The sequence below is a fragment of the Chiloscyllium punctatum genome, unplaced genomic scaffold, assembly GCF_047496795.1.
Source record: "Chiloscyllium punctatum isolate Juve2018m unplaced genomic scaffold, sChiPun1.3 scaffold_1046, whole genome shotgun sequence".
NCBI lineage: Eukaryota > Metazoa > Chordata > Chondrichthyes > Orectolobiformes > Hemiscylliidae > Chiloscyllium > Chiloscyllium punctatum.
In genome coordinates, this window is record NW_027310780.1 from 1 (window position 1) to 18,863 (window position 18,863).

The 18,863-nt window shown below is 54.8% G+C and overlaps 2 protein-coding genes across 5 annotated transcripts in view; one reads left to right on the top strand and one right to left on the bottom strand.

Annotated features, from left to right (window-relative positions):
* The first annotated feature begins 108 nt into the window (after positions 1–108).
* On the top strand, positions 109–11,975 carry LOC140474521 (uncharacterized). 2 transcript variants are annotated; one of them, XM_072567707.1, is made up of 5 exons: positions 109–205; positions 2,106–2,211; positions 3,794–3,877; positions 5,172–5,284; positions 7,624–11,975. In XM_072567707.1, exon 5 carries the CDS (start codon positions 9,709–9,711, stop codon positions 10,876–10,878), a length of 1,170 nt encoding a protein of 389 aa, XP_072423808.1. In that variant the 5' UTR covers positions 109–205; positions 2,106–2,211; positions 3,794–3,877; positions 5,172–5,284; positions 7,624–9,708; the 3' UTR covers positions 10,879–11,975. The 2 variants fall into 2 exon arrangements, with proteins under 2 accessions (XP_072423808.1, XP_072423809.1); XM_072567708.1 differs by having other exon boundaries at positions 7,624–9,390.
* LOC140474522 (protein C1orf43 homolog) overlaps positions 11,748–18,863 on the bottom strand; it is a 17,216-nt gene continuing 10,100 nt past the window's right edge. For 2 of the 3 annotated variants that reach the window (XM_072567709.1, XM_072567710.1), the window contains exons 5-7: positions 18,489–18,655; positions 17,445–17,503; positions 11,748–12,098 (exon numbers count right to left, since the gene is read on the bottom strand). In XM_072567709.1, the coding sequence (XP_072423810.1) occupies positions 11,900–12,098; positions 17,445–17,503; positions 18,489–18,655 (425 nt within the window). In that variant the 3' untranslated portion in view covers positions 11,748–11,899. Of the gene's footprint in view, positions 12,099–12,944; positions 13,046–17,444; positions 17,504–18,488; positions 18,656–18,863 lie in introns of those variants that run through there. The other variant, XM_072567711.1, reaches the window with a different exon arrangement.

Genomic DNA, 18,863 nt, shown 5'->3' on the forward strand with positions numbered 1-18,863 from the left:
GGGGGGGGGGGGGCCCTTCGAGGGGGAAGGGGAGAGGCGCTGGGGGAGAAGCGAGCAGAAAAACCAGTTGAATCTGGATTTTAACGGCCTCGCTCCGTTCCCGTTGACAGGAACACCGGTGCTGGCAGGGAGGATGACCGAGAACGAGCGCCAGTTGGAAGAGATGAGGGCGCAGAATCGCAGCGGGCAAGACCGACCAACACAGGTAGGAAGGGGTGCTACCCGAATGCAGTGGGACCAACGGCCCCCACCCAATTCTCCTCGGGCAATGCAGTGCTGCTGTGCTTGCAAGCGCTCTCCAGCAGGAGGTGCTGAAGGGTGAGCCAGGGCAGCCAGCTCTCTGCCTTGTCCCACCAGTCCGCGAGATCACCTCTGACCTGCGTCCTAGCTCAGCAGTGCACCATTAGCAAGACACGCGGCAGAAATTCACTCAAATCCTCAGGCTACACCGTCCAAACCCGCAACCGCTTCCATCCGGAAAAGCAAGGGGCAGTGGGTAGATGGGGACACCACCCCCTGCAGGTTCCTCTCCGAGCCCCTCCCCCCATCCCAACTTGGGGACGTATCGGCCTTTCCTACAAGGCCAGAGTCCTGGCACGCCCTCCCTAATGGCACTGTGGGTCTACCTACAGGGGGGCACAGGGACTCCAGTGGTTCAAGAGAGGCAGTACGGTGGTTCACTGGTTAGCACCGCTGCCTCAACGGTGCCAGACACCCGGGTTTGATTCCGTCCTCTGGCGACTGACTGTGTGGAGTTTGCACATACTCCCCGTGTCTGTGTGGGTTCCCTCCGGGTGCTCTGATTTCCTCCCACAGTCCAAAAGATTCGCAGGTTAGGGTGGGTTGGCCATGCTAAATTGTCCCCATAGTGCCCCAGGGGATGTGCAGGTTAGGGTGGATTGGTCATGCTAAATTGTCCCACAGTGCCCAGGGATGTGCAGGTTAGGGTGGATTGGCCATGCTAAATTGTCCCATAGTGCCCAGGGATGTGCAGGTTAGGGTGGATTGGCCATGCTAAATTGTCCCATAGTGCCCAGGGATGTGTAGGTTAGGGTGGATTGGGCCATGCTAAATTGTCCCATAGTGTCCAGGGATGTGCAGGTTAGGGTGGATTGGTCATGCTAAATTGTCCCACAGTGCCCAGGGATGTGCAGGTTAGGGTGGATTGGCCATGCTAAATTGTCCCATAGTGCCCAGGGATGTGCAGGTTAGGGTGGATTGGCCATGCTAAATTGTCCCATAGTGTCCAGGGATGTGCAGGGTTAGGGTGGATTGGCCATGCTAAATTGTCCCGTAGTGCCCCAGGGATGTGCAGGTTAGGGTGGATTGGCCATGCTAAATTGTCCCATAGTGTCCAGGGATGTGCAGGTTAGGGTGGATTGGCCATGCTAAATTGTCCCGTAGTGCCCCAGGGATGTGCAGGTTAGGGTGGATTGGCCATGCTAAATTGTCCCGTAGTGCCCAGGGATGTACAGGTTAGGGTGGATGGCCATGCTAAATTGTCCCGTAGTGCCCCAGGGATGTGCAGGTTAGGGTGGATTGGCCATGCTAAATTGTCCCATAGTGCCCAGGGATGTGCAGGTTCGGGTGGATTGGCCATGCTAAATTGTCCCATAGTGCCCAGGGGATGTGTAGGTTAGAGTGGATTGGCCATGGGGAAATGCAGGGTTATGGGGAATAAGGGTAAGGGGAATGGATCTGGGTGGGATGCTCTTCAGGGGTGTCAGTGTAGATTCGATGGGCCGAGTGGTCTGCCTGCACAACATAGGGACTCTGAGTTTGTGTGTAAGTTTTGCACTGTGTGCTGTGTCAAGTGCAATCTCACTCTGAAAGGTCTCAGCCGGACTCCCTCGCTTGAGCTGACAGGATAGATGGTGGGGGGGGGGGGGGGTGTGCTGGAAAAGCACAGCCGGTCAGGCAGCATCTGAGGGGGCGGGAGGTTCGACGTTTCAGGCATAAGCCCTTCATCAGGCTGCACGTTTGGACTCTGATCTCCAGCCCTCGCGCTCTCCCAGGGTAGATGGTTGGCACCGTTTGAACGCACTCTCCCGCTTCCCTCCCGCCTGGGTGTTCCCACTAACCTGCTTCCCCCCTCCTTTTCCCAGGGTGTTGCAGCTGGAGAAAGAAGCCGAGAACCTGAGGGAGAAGATCTGTCACCTCAATGATATGCTGAAGAGCCAGCAGAGGAAAGTCAGGCAAATGATCGAGCAGGTGGGTGGGAGTCTGTCTCGCAGCTGTACGCACAACCCTCTCCCTCCCTCCCTCTGTGTGTACCTCTCTGTTCCTTCATTCCTCCATCTGTGTTTCTCCTTCTCTCTCTTCCCCACCCCTACTTCGTTCTCTGTGTCTGTCTTTCTCTCCCTCAACCCTCTCCCTCCCTCCCTCTGTGTGTACCTCTCTGTTCCTTTATTTGTGTTTCCCCTCCATCTGTGTTTCTCCCTTCTCCCTCTTCCCCACCTGACTTCGCTCTCTTCTGTCTGTCTTTCTCCTCCCCTCAACCCTCTCTCTCTCTCTCTCTTTCTGAACTGTTTAATCTCTCTCTCTCTCTCCATTGCCCCCCTCCCATCTCTCTCGATCCCCCCTCTCCATCTCTCTCTCACTGCTCTGTCCTGCTCTTTGTATCTCCTCTCGCTCTCCCCGTCTGTGAATCTTATCCCCCTCTCCACCTTCCTCTCTCTCTCTGTTTGTGTTTTTCTCTCTCTCTCTCTCTCTCTCTTCATTCCCGCACCCTATTTCTTTCCCTCCCTTTCTCCCACCTCCACATGTCTCACTCTCTCTTCCCTCCACCGCCCCCCCCAAACTGTTTTTCTCTCTTTCTGTCATATACCCAGGCAGGGTCGGACAGTCTGATACCCCTCCAGCCTACTCCACACTCTGGGATAGCCCAGGGTTTGGAGCTGTGCACTGACCCTCCGACAGCGCCCGCTCCCTCAGCACTGACCCTCCGACTGCGCCCGCTCCCTCAGCACTGACCCTCCGACAGCGCCCACTCCCTCAGCACTGACCCTCCGACAGCGCCCGCTCCCTCAGCACTGACCCTCCGACAGCGCCCGCTCCCTCAGCACTGACCCTCCGACAGCGCCCGCTCCCTCAGCACTGACCCTCTGACTGTGCCCGCTCCCTTTGCACTAACCCTCTGACTGTGCTCACTCCCTCAGCACTGACCCTCTCACTACGCCCGCTCCCTCAGCACTGACCCTCTCACTACGCCCGCTCCCTCAGCACTGACCCTCCGACAGTGCCCTCTCCCTCAGCACTGACCCTCTGACTGCGCCTGCTCCCTCAGCACTGACCCTCCCACAGCACCCACTCCCTCAGCACTGACCCTCTGACTGTGCCCGCTCCCTCAGCACTGACCCTCCGACAGTGCCCACTCCCTCAGCACTGACTCTCCCACAGTGCCCACTCCCTCAGCACTGACCCTCCCACAGCACCCGCTCCCTCAGCACTAACCCTCTGACTGCGCCCACTCCCTCAGCACTGACCCTCTGACTGTGCCCACTCCCTCAGCACTGACCCACAGCACCCACTCCCTCAGCACTGACCCTCCCACAGCACTGACCCTCCGACAGCACCCACTCCCTCAGCACTGACCCTCCCACAGCACCCGCTCCCTCAGCACTGACCCTCTGACTGTGCCCGCTCCCTCAGCCCTGATAATCCAAGTGAATGTAAAACTAAGACCTCCCCCCCCCCTCCTGTGGGAGTCTTGTTCCCTTCCCTTGTTGCCGGGTGAATGGAGGAGGGATCTGTAACCCCGCGATCCTGTTTGTCTCTCTCTCTCTCTGTCTAGATGCAGAGCTCCCGGACTCAGATCGAGGAGAAGGACCTGCTGATTCAGCAGCTACAGGAGCGTGTGGAGCATCTGGAGTCTGAGGTACATGGAATCACGGCACCGACAGACGCAATGATGGAAATTCCCCAGAACAGGAATCTGTGGGGGCTCAGCCGAGAAGGGGGAGACTGGGAGAAACTGGGATTGCTCCCCACTGATCGACAGCGCCCGCTCCCTCAGCACTGACCCTCCGACAGCGCCCGCTCCCTCAGCACTGACCCTCCGACAGCGCCCACTCCCTCAGCACTGACCCTTCGACAGTGCCCTCTCCCTCAGCACTGACCCTCTGACTGTGCCCACTCCCTCAGCACTGACCCTCTGACTGTGCCCACTCCCTCAGCACTGACCCTCTGACTGTGCCCACTCCCTCAGCACTGACCCTCTGACTGTGCCCACTCCCTCAGCACTGACCCTCTGACTGTGCCCACTCCCTCAGCACTGACCCTCTGACTGTGCCCACTCCCTCAGCACTGACCCTCTGACTGTGCCCACTCCCTCAGCACTGACCCTCTGACAGTGCCCGCACCCTCAGCACTGACCCTCCCACAGCACCCACTCCCTCAGCACTGACCCTCCGACAGCACCCGCTCCCTCAGCACTGACCCTCCCATAGCACCCGCTCCCTCAGCACTGACCCTCCAACAGTGCCAACTCCCTCAGCACTGACCCTTCGACAGCGCCCGCTCCCTCAGCGCTGACCCTCCCATAGCACCCGCTCCCTCAGCACTGACCCTCCCATAGCACCCGCTCCCTCAGCACTGACCCTCCAACAGTGCCAACTCCCTCAGCACTGACCCTCCGACAGCGCTGACCCTTCGACAGCGCCCGCTCCCTCAGCACTGACCCTCCGACAGTGCCCGCTCCCTCAGCACTGACCCTCCAACAGCAAAGATAGACAGTGGGGATGGGGGACTTTGTTTGGGGGGGTGGGGGGAACAGTTGATTGCCAGCCAGGAAGGCGCTGATTCCCAAACCATGGCGCTCTGACACGGACCGATAACGGTCAGAGCAGAACGAAACACCGCATGCAAACCAAAATGTCTTGGGAAACTCTGAATGCCTGGGGTGGGGGGGGGGAGAGAGAGAGAGAGAAGGAGAGTGTGGGACCTCGGGATAGGGGCTGGAGATTCTGGGGAGCTGACCGTTCAGGGTGAACAAGGTTCTCCCGAAGGAACATCCCCGTCCACACGGCTCTAATCTGCAACGCCCTCTCGCCTCAGACGCTCCCTCGGGCTCCCGGTTTGGCAAACGTAGCGTTCTTTTCCCCCGCTGCTCCCTTCTCTTAACGGTTTCTGCCTCCCCTTTCTCTCTCTCCCACTCCCACCTTCCCACGCAGAACCGAGAGATGCAAGACCGTCTGGAGTACGTGACCTCTCACAAGGTCTCTTCCTCCGCCACCTCCCAGCAATACAATGGCCGAGCGACCACAGACCCCCAGGTTATCTCCAGGTAAATGGGAACGGGGTGTGAGAGGGTGTTGGAGCGTGGAAAAGGGCCTTGGGGCAAATGGGTCTAGATTAAAATCTGGGTCAGCATGGAGCAATTGGACTGAAGGGTCTGTTTCTGTGCATCCAACATGGCTGTGTGTGTGGGAAATCATGTCTCACAAACTTGATGGAGTTTTTTGAAGAAGTAACAAAGAGGATTGATGAGGGCAGAGTGGTGGATGTGACTTCAGTAAGGCGTTCGACAAGGTTCCCCATGGGAGACTGGAGAGCAAGGTTAGATCTCATGGAATACAGGGAGAACTAGCCATTTGGATACAGAACTGGCTCAAAGGTAGAAGACAGAGGGTGGTGGTGGAGGGTTGTTTTTCAGACTGGAGGCCTGTGACCAGTGGAGTGCCACAAGGATCGGTGCTGGGCCCTCTACTTTTTGTCATTTATATTAATGATTTGGATGTGAGCATAAGAGGTACAGTTAGTAAGTTTGCAGATGACCCCAAAATTGGATGCGTAGTGGACAGCGAAGAGGGTTACCTCCAATTACAACAGGATCTGGACCAGATGGGCCAATGGGCTGAGAAGTGGCAGATGGAGTTTAATTCAGATAAATGCGAGGTGCTGCATTTTGGGAAAGCAAATCAGAACAGACTTATACACTTAATGGGAAGGTCCTGGGGAGTGTTCCTGAACAAAGAGACCTTGGAGTGCAGGTTCATAGCTCCTTGAAAGTGGAGTTGCAGGTCGATAGGATAGTGAAGGCAGCGTTTGGTATGCTTTCCTTTATTGGTCAGAGTATTGAGTCCAGGACTTGGGAGGGTCATGTTGCGGCTGTACAGGACATTGGTTAGGCCACTGTTGGAATATTGCGTGTAATTCTGGTCTCCTTCCTATCGGAAAGATGTTGTGAAACTTGAAAGGGTTCAGAAAAGATTTACAAGGATGTTGGCCAGGGTTGGAGGATTTGAGCTACAGGGAGAGGCTGAACAGGCTGGGGCTGTTTTCCCTGGAGCGTCAGAGGCTGAGGGGAGACCTTATAGAGGTTTACAAAATTATAGGGGCATGGATAGGATAAATGGACAAAGTCTTTTCCCTGGGGTGGGGGGAGTCCAGAATTGAGGGGCATAGGTTTAGGGTGAGAGGGGAAAGATATAAAAGAGACCCTAAGGGGCACTATTTCATGCAGAGGGTGGTACGTGTATGGAATGAGCTGCCAGAGGATGTGGTGCAGGCTGGTACAATTGCAACATTTAAGAGGCATTTGGATGGGGACATGAATAGGAAGGGTTTGGAGGGATATGGGCCAAGTGCTGGCAGGTGGGACTAGATTGGGTTGGGATATCTGGGTCGGCATGGACGGGTTGGACCGAAGGGTCTGTTTCCGTGCTGTACATCTCTATGATGAGTCACTGGACTAGCAGTGGACAGTGAGGGAAGGGAGTGTGGGATGATGGAGAGGAGACTTTCTGGTTGCAATTAGGGAGATGGCCCCGTGGCATAAGTGATGGTGCTGAGCTCGTTAAACCGGGGTAATGCTGTCTGGCTGCAGGTTCAAATCCCACCTTGGCATTTTGTTTACTGAAACTGTCATGGGTGGGTGGGTGGGGTGGGTGTTAAAAAGGCATTTAGCGCACCCTCCTTCATCGCTCAGACCTTTGAGTACAGGAGTTGGGGACGTCATGTTGGGGTTGTACAGGACCTTGGTGAGGCCTCGTCTGGAGAACTGTGTCCAGCTCTAGTCGCCCTGTTACAGGAAGGAGATTACTAAACTGGAGAGGGTTCAGAAGAGATTTACCAGGATGCTGCCGGGTGTAGAGGGTTTGGGATACAAGGATAGGCTGGGACTTTGTCTCCCTGGAGTGTCGGTGGTTGAGGGGGTAACCTTATGATTTTATAAACCTCTTCACAGGCATGGATAAGGTGAATGGCTGGTGTCTTTTCCCTACGATTGGGGATTTCACTATTAGGGGGCACATTCTGAAGGAGAGAGAGATTTTAAACAGGAGGAGGCAACATTTTTTTGGACAGGGAGTGGTTGGTGTGTGGAATGAACTTCCTGAGGAAGTGGTAGATGTGGGTATTAGTTACAACATTTGGTGAGGTACACAGATGGGAAGAAAGATTTAGAGGGACGTGGGCCAAATGCTGGGAAACGGCTAATGTTCGTTTTCGGAAACCCGGTCGGCGTGGACTTGTTGGGCCGAAGGGCCTGTTTCTGGGCTAAAATGCCAGTGACGGCCCACAAGGGTTAGAGCCCCAGACGGTGCCTCTCTTTAAAATACCTTGCTTTCTCAAAAAGGTGAGGGAAGTGAAAAGTTCCTTGTGTTTCTGTTCCCTCTCTGCCAGACACCCCGTGGGCTGCAGGAAACCCAAGGCCTTGGTACGAGTGCTGGAAACATCGTGACAGCAGGAACAAGTCCGCTGAAAACCAACACCCCCCTCCCTCAGTAAAACCTTGCTGCTGGCTATGGCTCAGGTTTACTGTTGAGGGCTGAGTGACCGAATACTTCACTCGTGGAAGACTGAACTAACCCCCAACATCAACAAACACTATGGTGGGAGAGAGCTCCACATCCCCACACTCTCAAACTCCCTCTACTCTAAAGCTCCCTTGATGCTCCCTCAGACAGCGCAGAGTTCGATGACAGACTAGAAGTTGTCTTACTCTTGTTTTAAACTGACAATAAAAAGCTCCCTCTACACTGTTTCTCTCCCCCCTTCCCCCCCACTCAAACTCCCAGGGACAGGGACAGTGACAGCACGGGGTTAGACCATAAGACATAGGAGTGGAAGTAAGGCCATTCGGCCCATCGAGTTCAGTCATGGCTGATGGGCATTTCAACTCCACTTACCCGCATTCTCCCCGTATCCCTTAATTCCTCGAGACAACAAGAATCTATCAATCTCTGCCTTGAAGACATTTAGCGTCCCGGCCTCCACTGCACTCTGCGGCAATGAATTCCACAGGCCCACCACTCTCTGACTGAAGAAATGTCTCCGCATTTCTGTTCTGAATTTACCCCCTCTAATTTTAAGGCTGTGTCCACGGGTCCTAGTCTCCTCACCTAACAGAAACAATTTCCTAGCGTCCACCCTCTCCAAGCCACCTATTATCTTGTACGTCTCTATTAAGTCTCCCCTTAATCTTCTAAACTCCAATGAATACAATCCCACGATCCTCAGCCGTTCCTCATATGTTTTTTTAAGATTACTTACAGTGTGGAAACAGGCCCTTCGGCCCAACAAGTCCACACCGACCCGCCAAAGCGCAACCCACCCATACCCCTACATCTACCCCTTACCTAACACTAGGGGCAATTTAGCATGGTCAATCCACCTGACCTGCACATCTTTGGACTGTGGGAGGAAACCGGAGCACCCGGAGGAAACCCACATAGACACAGGGAGAACGTGCAAACTCCACACAGTCAGTCGCCTGAGGCGGGAATTGAACCCGGATCTCTAGTGCTGTGAGGCCTACCATTCCAGGGATCATCCGTGTGAATCTCTGCTGGACACAGTACGGGTTCGATACAGAGTAAAGCTTCCTCTACACTGTCCCACCCACCCACCCACCCACCGTCCCACCCACAACACTCCCAGGGACAGGGACAACATGGGGTTAGATAGAGAGTAAAGCTCCTTCTACACTGTCCCTCCCACCCAGGGACAGGATGGGGTTAGATACAGAGTAAAGCTCCCTCTACACTGCCTCTCCCAGCACAGAGAGAGTATGGGGTGACAGACTTGTTGAGGGAGTGTTTTACCCTGGAACTCAGGCCCATAATCGACATGTTCTGCACCACATGGAGTTTGCAGATGTGCTATTCCTGCTGCTGTTCTAGTCTATAATTGGGAGATGGGACATGTACCAAAGTGACTAGGGTGAAGCTCCCAAACCCCTTCTCTCCACACTGTTGCCCGGTTCCACCACACTCAAGGCTTTCAAGATCATTGTAAATATCTTTCAGAATCACTGTTTTTAAGATTTCAGTTCATTCCACTATTTAAATTATTTCCTGTGTTTAAAACAGGCCGAACAGTTTGATGTGGTTTTGTTTGCGGGATGGATGCTGAACTTTTTTAAACAGATGAATAAAAACACAAATGCCAGCCTGTCTTGTACAGTGCCAAAAGTTGTTTCTTTTAACAAAATCAACTCAATCCCAATAACAGAAGATTGGCAGAATACACAGGACACCATCATTGAAAATGGCACCGAGGTAATTCCAGACTGGAGTGCAGGCACTGAAGGGGGTACAGAACAGCTTCCAGGATTTTAACGGAGACACTTAAAGAATAGCCAACCTATCCGCCAGCGTTGTACAGCGACAGACCCGGGCCCAGTGCAGGATTAGTGATATGCAATAAAACAGACCATATAAACACGAGACTGCATCATAAACTTGGAGGGGGGGGGAGGAGGGGGAAATGTCCTCATGGCATACTCTCCAGCCCATGTTAGCAGTGGGATCAGACAGTGCCCCCTCACTGTGCGCTCTCCGGCCTGTGTTGGCGGTGGGATCAGACTGTGCCCCCTCACTGTGCGCTCTCCGGCCTGTGTTAGCGGTGGCAGTGGGATCAGACAGTGCCCCCTCACTGTGCGCTCTCCGGCCTGTGTTGGCGGTGGGATCAGACTGTGCCCCCTCACTGTGCGCTCTCCGGCCTGTGTTAGCGGTGGGAGTGGGATCAGACTGTGCCCCCTCACTGTGCGCTCTCCGGCCTGTGTTAGCGGTGGGGGTGGGATCAGACTGTGCCCCCTCACTGTGCGCTCTCCGGCCTGTGTTAGCGGTGGGGGTGGGATCAGACTGTGCCCCCTCACTGTGCACTCTCCGACCTGTGTTGTTGGTGGTGGTGGGATCAGACTGTGCCCCCTCACTGTGCGCTCTCCGGCCTGTGTTAGCGGTGGGGGTGGGATCAGACTGTGCCCCCTCACTGTGCGCTCTCCGGCCTGTGTTAGCAGTGGGGGTGGGATCAGACTGTGCCCCCTCACTGTGCGCTCTCCGACCTGTGTTGGGAGTGGGATCAGACTGTGCCCCCTCACTGTGCGCTCTCCGGCCTGTGGTGGTGGTGGGATCAGACTGTGCCCCCTCACTGTGCGCTCTCCGACCTGTGTTGTTGGTGGGGGTGGGATCAGACTGTGCCCCCTCACTGTGCGCTCTCCGACCTGTGTTGGGAGTGGGATCAGACTGTGCCCCCTCACTGTGCGCTCTCCGGCCTGTGGTGGTGGTGGGATCAGACTGTGCCCCCTCACTGTGCGCTCTCCGACCTGTGTTGGGAGTGGGATCAGACTGTGCCCCCTCACTGTGCGCTCTCCGACCTGTGTTGGGAGTGGGATCAGACTGTGCCCCCTCACTGTGCGCTCTCCGGCCTGTGTTAGCGGTGGGGGTGGGATCAGACTGTGCCCCCTCACTGTGCGCTCTCCGACCTGTGTTGGGAGTGGGATCAGACTGTGCTCCCTCACCGTGCGCTCTCCAGCCTGAGTCGGTGGTGGTGGTGGGATCAGACTGTGCCCCCTCACTGTGCGCTCTCCGGCCTGTGTTAGCGGTGGGGGTGGGATCAGACTGTGCCCCTCACCGTGCGCTCTCCGGCCTGTGTTAGCGGTGGTGGTGGGATCAGACTGTGCCCCCTCACTCTGCGCTCTCCGGCCTGTGTTAGCGGTGGTGGTGGGATCAGACTGTGCCCCCTCACTGTGCGCTCTCCGGCCTGTGTTAGCGGTGGGAGTGGGATCAGACTGTGCCCCCTCACTGTGCGCTCTCCGGCCTGTGTTAGCAGTGGGGGTGGGATCAGACTGTGCCCCCTCACTGTGCGCTCTCCGGCCTGTGTTAGCGGTGGGAGTGGGATCAGACTGTGCCCCCTCACTGTGCGCTCTCCGGCCTGTGTTAGCGGTGGTGGTGGGATCAGACTGTGCCCCTCACCGTGCGCTCTCCGGCCTGTGTTGGTGATGGGAGTGGGATCAGACAGTGCCCCCTCACTGTGCGCTCTCCGGCCTGTGGTGGTGGTGGGATCAGACTGTGCCCCCTCACTGTGCGCTCTCCGGCCTGTGTTGGTGGTGGGATCAGACTGTGCCCCCTCACTGTGCGCTCTCCGGCCTGTGTTAGCGGTGGGAGTGGGATCAGACTGTGCCCCTCACCGTGCGCTCTCCGACCTGTGTTAGCGGTGGGGGTGGGATCAGACTGTGCCCCCTCACTGTGCGCTCTCCGACCTGTGTTGGGAGTGGGATCAGACTGTGCCCCCTCACTGTGCGCTCTCTCGGCCTGTGGTGGTGGTGGGATCAGACTGTGCCCCCTCACTGTGCGCTCTCCGGCCTGTGTTAGCGGTGGGGGTGGGATCAGACTGTGCCCCCTCACTGTGCGCTCTCCGGCCTGTGTTAGCGGTGGGAGTGGGATCAGACTGTGCCCCCTCACTGTGCGCTCTCCGGCCTGTGTTAGCGGTGGGAGTGGGATCAGACTGTGCTCCCTCACCGTGCGCTCTCCGGCCTGTGTTGGTGATGGGAGTGGGATCAGACTGTGCCCCCTCACCGTGCGCTCTCCGGCCTGTGTTGGTGATGGGATCAGACTGTGCCCCCTCACCGTGCGCTCTCCGGCCTGTGTTGGTGATGGGATCAGACTGTGCCCCCCTTTCACAGCGTACTCTCCAGCGTGTTGTAGTTGTCCTTGAAGCTCTTCAGCTCGAGGAAGTGTTTGGGTCTCTTGCTCTTCTGGTTGGACGGCAGGTAGGTGACCTGGATGGTGCTGGGAGGGGTGCTCTCGGGGGAATGGGTCAGCTCTTTCGCTGCAGCCTGGTGCTGGGCTGGGCCTCTGCTGTTCCGGGATTGAAGGCTGTGGGAGAGAACACAGACAAGCCTTAGGCCAGGCTGCGTGGTTACTCGGGCGAGGGCACACCCCTTCTCTCTCCTCCAGTGTCCCTCACTGCCCTCTGATAATTCTCCCTCATATTCCCTCCCCCCAACCCCTCTCCAATCTCCCCCTGAACCCTTCCCTGCTCGGAGAACAATCCCAGTCTGTGAATCGATTCACAGACACAGGAATCTTGCCTCCAGCCGACTGATCAGATCAGCCAGAGCTAGGGGACTTTGGAAGGTGGAACACAACGAGGGAGTACTGAGTGAACAGCAGCCGCCCGAGTTAGCTCAGGAGGAGCAGAGGGACGTTGGGGTGCTTGTCCACAGATTGTAGAAGGTCACGGGGCAAGTCAACAGAGTAATGAAGGTGGCATGGATTACAGGAGCAGGGAAGGTCATGCTGCAGCTGAACACGACACAACTGGAGTAACGGACTATCAAGGATGACATGGTTACAGTGGACAGGAGATTCACCAGAATCTGTTCATGCCTTGGTCAGGAAAGGAGAGACCACCTCCCTCCTGGCTAACCTGGTTTCAGCCAGGTAGGAGCTCACAGATTCAAAAGTTCTTCAATCTTACTGGAGGAGATTAATGGCACCAATCAGGGAGCACTGGCTGACAGAGATGGAGTTTCATTTGGATAATTTACACAGTTTGGTAATGCAAACAAGAGTAGGGCTTATACAAATCAGGCCCTGAGTTAGTGTTGGAGAACAGCGGGACTTCCCCCGAGGGGTTCGGGGACATAATCCTGTGATGTTTGCGTCACATGGAGAAGGGCTGGTTAAAGGCATTTGACTTGCTTGCCTTCCTTGCTCAGACTGGAGTTGGGGGGACGTCATCTTGGGGTTACGTCATCTTGGGGTTGTACAGGACGTTGGTGAGGCCTCGTCTGGAGAGCTGTGTCCAGCTCTGGGCCGCCCTGTTACAGGAAGGACAGTATTAAACTGGAGGGGGCTCAGAAGAGATTTACCGGGCAGTTGCTGGGAATGGAGGGTTCGAGATTAAAATAGAGTGGAACAACTAGGAAGTGGAGGGGTGACCTTATTGAGGTTTATATTTTTAAAAATCACAAGGGGCATTGACAAGGTGACCGACAAGGGTCTGTTCCCTGGGGTGGGAGAGTTCAAAACTAGGAGGTGTACTTTTTAAAAAGGTGAGAGGAGAATGATTTAAAACATCGAGAGAGGCAACTTTTTGTTTAAGAAATAGAGTGGAATGAGCTTCCTGGGGAAGTGGTGGATGTGGGTACTGTGACAACGTTTAAAAGGCATTTGGATAAGTACGTGACTGGGAAAGGGATACGGGCCAGGAGCAGGCAGGTGGGACTGGTTGAGTTTGGGGATAATGGATGGGCTCGGAAGGGTCTGCTTCCGTGCTGTGCGACTGTGACCGATATCCCTCGCGCTCTGGGAGTCAACTCTTGACGAGGCTGTAGCAGAGGCAAGGTTTTCCCACATCCGCCTAAAAAAAGGGTGACGGGATATCAGCCTCTGGGGAGTCCCAGAAAGTGAGACGCAGCACGGGGGGGGGGGAGAGAATTTGGAGGCATTGTGGGAATTCTGCGCCCATTGCAAAAAAAAAAAACAGGGACACAGATAAAGTGCAATTTCACTACAGGTGACTCGGTTATAACGTGCGTTTCGGCTAACACAAATTCACTGGGACGCGATTGGCGAATTTGGGAAACTGTTGTTTTTGAAAGCACAGGCTTATAAAGCCCGTATTGGTTAGAACATGACTGACTCTATTAGTTTAAACGGTGCTGTTATTATGCAATTTTCTTATGGTACTACAGCAGAACCGACCGCAGCTGGTAGTAACTGCTGATTTGACTCATATGGGTCACTTTCAGATTGAAGTTAAATATTAGATTAGATTAGATTAGATTACTTACAGTGTGGAAACAGGCCCTTCGGTCCAACAAGTCCACACCGCCCCGCCGAAGCGTAACCCACCCATACCCCTACATCTACATCTACCCCTTACCTAACACTACGGGCAATTTAGCATGGCCAATTCACCTGACCTGCACATCTTTGGAGTGTGGGAGGAAACCGGAGCACCCGGAGGAAACCCACGCAGACACGGGGAGAACGTGCAAACTCCACACAGTCAGTCGCCTGAGGCGGGAATTGAACCCGGGTCTCTGGCGCTGTGAGGCAGCAGTGCTAACCACTGTGCCACCGTGCCGCCCAAAATATGTACTGGTTACAAACGAAACAACCTGTACAAAATGTTGAAAAAAAAAATCAACTTGGCAACTAAGTCACTAAAATAATCAACTTCACACACACACACAAAACAGACAAGGGGGACAAAAACTGAGAAGGGTCAGTAATGCAGGACTGAGGGTGTTGCACGTAAGTGCACGCAGTGTACAAAACAAAGGGGGTTTGTAGCACAGATTGAAAACCGGCCGGTATGATGGCATCAGCGAGATGCAGCTGCAAAGGGATCAGTGCAGGGATAAATATCCAAAGGGTACACGTCCTATCGAAAAGGACAGGTAGATGGGTCGCCGCGTTAGGAAGAAATGAAATATAGAATCGACAGAAAGATGTGGTGTAGAGTCGGAAGGTGTAGTTCCCAACTGAGGAATCACAAAGGGTAAAGAGCCGGACCGGGGGGGGGGTGCGTAGACGGCGGCACAGTGGTTAGCACTGCTGCCTCACAGCACCAGAGACCCGGGTTCAATCCCCTCCTCAGGCGACTCTGTGTGGAGTTTGCACATTCTCCCACACAGTGTCTGCGTGGGTTTCCTCTGGGTGCTCCAGTTTCCTCCCCACCCACAGTCCATAAATGTCCAGGTTAGGGGAATTGGCCACGCCAAATTGCCCGTAGTGTTAGGTGAAGGGGGTAAATGTCGGGGAATGGGTCTTGGGTGGGTTGGGCTTCGGCGGGTCGGTGTGGACTTGTTGGGCTGAAGGGCCTGTTTCCGCACTGTAAGTAATCTAATAAGTCTCCGAGCTGTGGTTAGGACGTGGGGAAGAAAATAAACCAGGAGGTGGAAAAACTCTTACAATATCAACAGGGGAACCTCAGTACGCAGGTGGACTGGGAGAAATCAGGCAGTGGATCTCAAATGGAATTTGTGAAATGTCCGAGAGGGTTCGTTTTGGAGCAGCTGGTGATTGAGCTGACTAGGGAATAGGCAACGCTGGATTCGGTGTGGTGTAACAGAGGGAGAAGGTGAGGATGGCAGACGCTGGAGATCAGAGTCGAGAGAGTGGTGCTGGAAAAGCACAGAGGGTCAGGTAGCGTCCGAGGAGCAGGAGAGTCGATCTTTCGGGCATAAGCCCTTCATCAGGAATGAGGCTTGTGGGCCAGGGGATGGGGTTTTTTTGGGGGGGATTAGATTCCCTACAGTGTGGAAACAGGCCCTTTGGCTCAACAAGTCCACACCGACCCTCTGGACAATGGGCAATTTTTTAGAATGGCCAGTTCACCCTAACCTGCACCATCTTTGGACTGTGGGAAGAAACCAGAGCACCCGGGAGGAAACCCACACAGACACAGGGAGAATGTCTTACGTGGAGTTTGCACAGTCACTCGAGGCTGGAATCGAACCTGGGTCCCTCGCGCTGCGAGGCAGCGGTGCTAACCACTGAGCCACCATGTGTTCGGAGCAGATTTGATTAGAGCGCCGAAGGATCCGCTAGTGGGTAGTGACTGTAATATGATCAAATTCACCCTGCAGTCTGAGGGGGAGAAGCTGGAATCAGATGTAATGGTATTATAATCGAGTATTACTTACAAAAAGATGGGGGGGGGGGGGGAGAAGAAGAGAAAGGGGACCCTAACAGAGAAGGTGGTGGAGCAGCAACTGTCGGAGTTTCTGGGATGTAATGTTAGAGGCACAGCAGGGATTCATCCCAAGGGAGTCAGAACATATTTATGGGGAGGATGAGACAACTATGACCGACAGGGGAAGTCAAGGCCAGCATCAAAGCAGCAGCACATATGGTAGCAAAAAGGTTATTGGGAAGCCTTTAAAAAACCAGCAGAGGATAACAGGGAAAAAAAAAGCAAAAGGGGGGGGGGAAGATGGTGAAATCAAAGAGTAATATTTTAAAAATTACTTGTGTTTTTGTTCGATATATAGGAGAGAGGTAAGAGTGAATGTCGGACCACAGGAAAACAACGCTGGAGAAATTGTAGTGAGGAACTGAATAGGGACTTCGCATTGGTTTTCACAGCACAAGACAGAGTAACATACCAGAACTTCGAGAGGTTTGGGGGGGGGGGGGGGGGGGGGGGGGGAAGCAGACGGGAGTGTAGTGGCCAGCACTGAGGAGAAGGTGCTAGGGAAAGCCAAAAAAATAAAAAAGGTCTGAAGAAGGTGGTTAAACCACCTGGACCAGGTGGGCTCCAGCCCTGAAGGAGATGGCAGAGGAAACCTTTCGGGAATCTCTGGGAGTCGGGGAGGGGACTGAAAAGAGCAAAAACAACACTTCAGTTCATAGGGAGGGAGGGAGGCAGAAAATAGGAAACTGTAGGCCAGTTAGCCGGACCTCGGTCATCGGAAAGGTTTTAGTGGCCACGGGGTTGGTAAAGTGCTGTCTACGGAGTCACTGTGGTGCATCTTGTAGATGGTACACACTGCCGCAACGGAGCATGGTGGTGGGGGGAGTGAATGCGGTGCCAATCAAGCATTGGGGAGGGGGGTGCTTTGTCCCTGGATGGAAGAGAGTTCCCTGAGGGTATTAGAGCTGTACTCATCTGAACAAGTGGAGACTATTCCACAAGACAGCAAAGAGAATCACTGAGTCGGACTATCACAGAACACACTCCATCGGGAGACTCTACACACTCCATCGGGGTGACACAGTGATTAGCACTGCTGCCTCACAGCGTCAGAGACCCGGGTTCAATTCCTGCCTCAGGCGACGGACTGTGTGGAGTTTGCACGTCCTCCCCGTGTCTGCGTGGGTTTCCTCCGGGTGCTCCGGTTTCCTCCCACAGTCCAAAGATGTGCAGGTTAGGGTGGATTGGCCATGCTAAATTGCCCGTAGTGTTAGGTAAGGGGTAGATGTAGGGGAATGGGTGGGTTGCGCTTCGGCGGGGCGGTGTGGACTTGTTGGGCCGAAGGGCCTGTTTCCACACTGTAAGTAATCTAATCTAAAAAAACCACACTGCTGCGCAGCGGTTTAAGGTGGCACCTCACCCCCTACCTTCTCCAGGAGGGGGGGGGGGCAATTAGGAACGGGCAATTGCGACTGCGCTCGCCAGTGTTAGTGACAACCTTTGAAACAGTCCAAGCCGTAGTGCTGAGTGGAGCAGGATTCAGTTTAAGCTGACCGTAACAGAAGTTAACTCACATCGCGGTCAGCTCATTGACAGCGTGCTGATACTTCAGATACTCCACTTTCCCGAAGAACTGCAACAGAAACAAACAAGGTAATGGGAACAAGGTGAGAGAACGGTCACCCGACAGAGCCAGAAATCGGAAGGTTTCCGTCAAGCCTTCGGTGAAAACACACAAATATAACTCACTGTTCACCACAGCCCGATATCCTTCCTGGGGGGGGGGGGGGGGGGGGGGGGGGGGGGGGGACACCGACTCACCTTCCACACGCCAACAATTCACACACACACACCCTCTGCAGGTTCTCTTCCAAGGTCACCCTCCCCACCAATAGTCTCACACAGGCAGGCACACGCACGCACATACAAACAGGGGTTAGGGTGGATTGGCCATGCTAAATTGTCCCATAGTGCCCCAGGGATGTGCAGGTTAGGGTGGATTGGCCATAGGAAATGTTGGGTTACAGGGATGGGGTTGGGTGGGATGCTCTTCAGAGCGCAGGCGTGGACTCGATGAGTCAAGTGGCCTGCTTCCACACTGTCGGGATTCTGTGACATGTGGTCGCACTGCACGCAAAAGGAAATCTTTCACTGTACTTAGGTACACGTGGCAATAATAAAAATCGAATCAAGTGAAAATGGGGAGGGACAATGTGAAAGATGCTGAAAGGGCTCCCACCCCTTCCTCAGGTGGAATGGAAATCTGAAGGAGGGAGGGGCCATCCTTTCAGGAAAAAAAAAGGGAGGGGGAAGATTCCATCTCTGGGAGTCTGTAGAACTGGGTCCTGTAGAGCGCTGGGTGATATTCAAGTTAAAGATTTCTGACTGACGAGGGAACGGGAGAGAGATCGAGGGGGGTGGAGCACAGTCAGGAAAGTGCGGCCGAGACCACAATCAGGTCAGCCATGACTGCATCGAACGACAGGGAAGGGCCGAATGGCCTGCTGCTGTACCTCACTGGACGCGACGCACACAGCGAGTGGCAAAGCCCCCTGGCACACAGCACAGGATGGCCGTTTGGCCCCACATGTCTGCTGTTCTGGCAGCAGGACACTTACCGCTGTGCCGTGACGTGCTGACTCGTAGCCATCGATGAGCTTGTCGATGAGATTCTTACGGACCCCTCTGAACGGCGTGTTTCCCTCCCGCAGCTCCATCAGAAAGTTCCGGAAACTCTTCCCGGTCAGGTATTTGACGAAATCGGTGCCCTCGCCGGTGGGGAGATCTGCAGGGACAGCACACAGTGAAGGTCGGCACAACATACAGTATTGCCTGGAGGAGGCCATTCAGCCCACCGACTCTGTACTGGGGCTCCCCGATGAATCCCGCACGCCACTCTTTCTCCTGTAAAAACCCTCCCCAGCCGTCTCGGAATTTAAAAAAAATTCCCTGCTCCACAAATCCTCCTCATCCCTCTCTTGATGACTCACTCA

What these genes read in the sequence shown, in the direction of transcription:
- LOC140474521 (XM_072567707.1), top strand. Translation starts at nt 9,709, where the DNA reads ATGTCCTCATGGCATACTCTCCAGCCCATGTTAGCAGTGGGATCAGAC.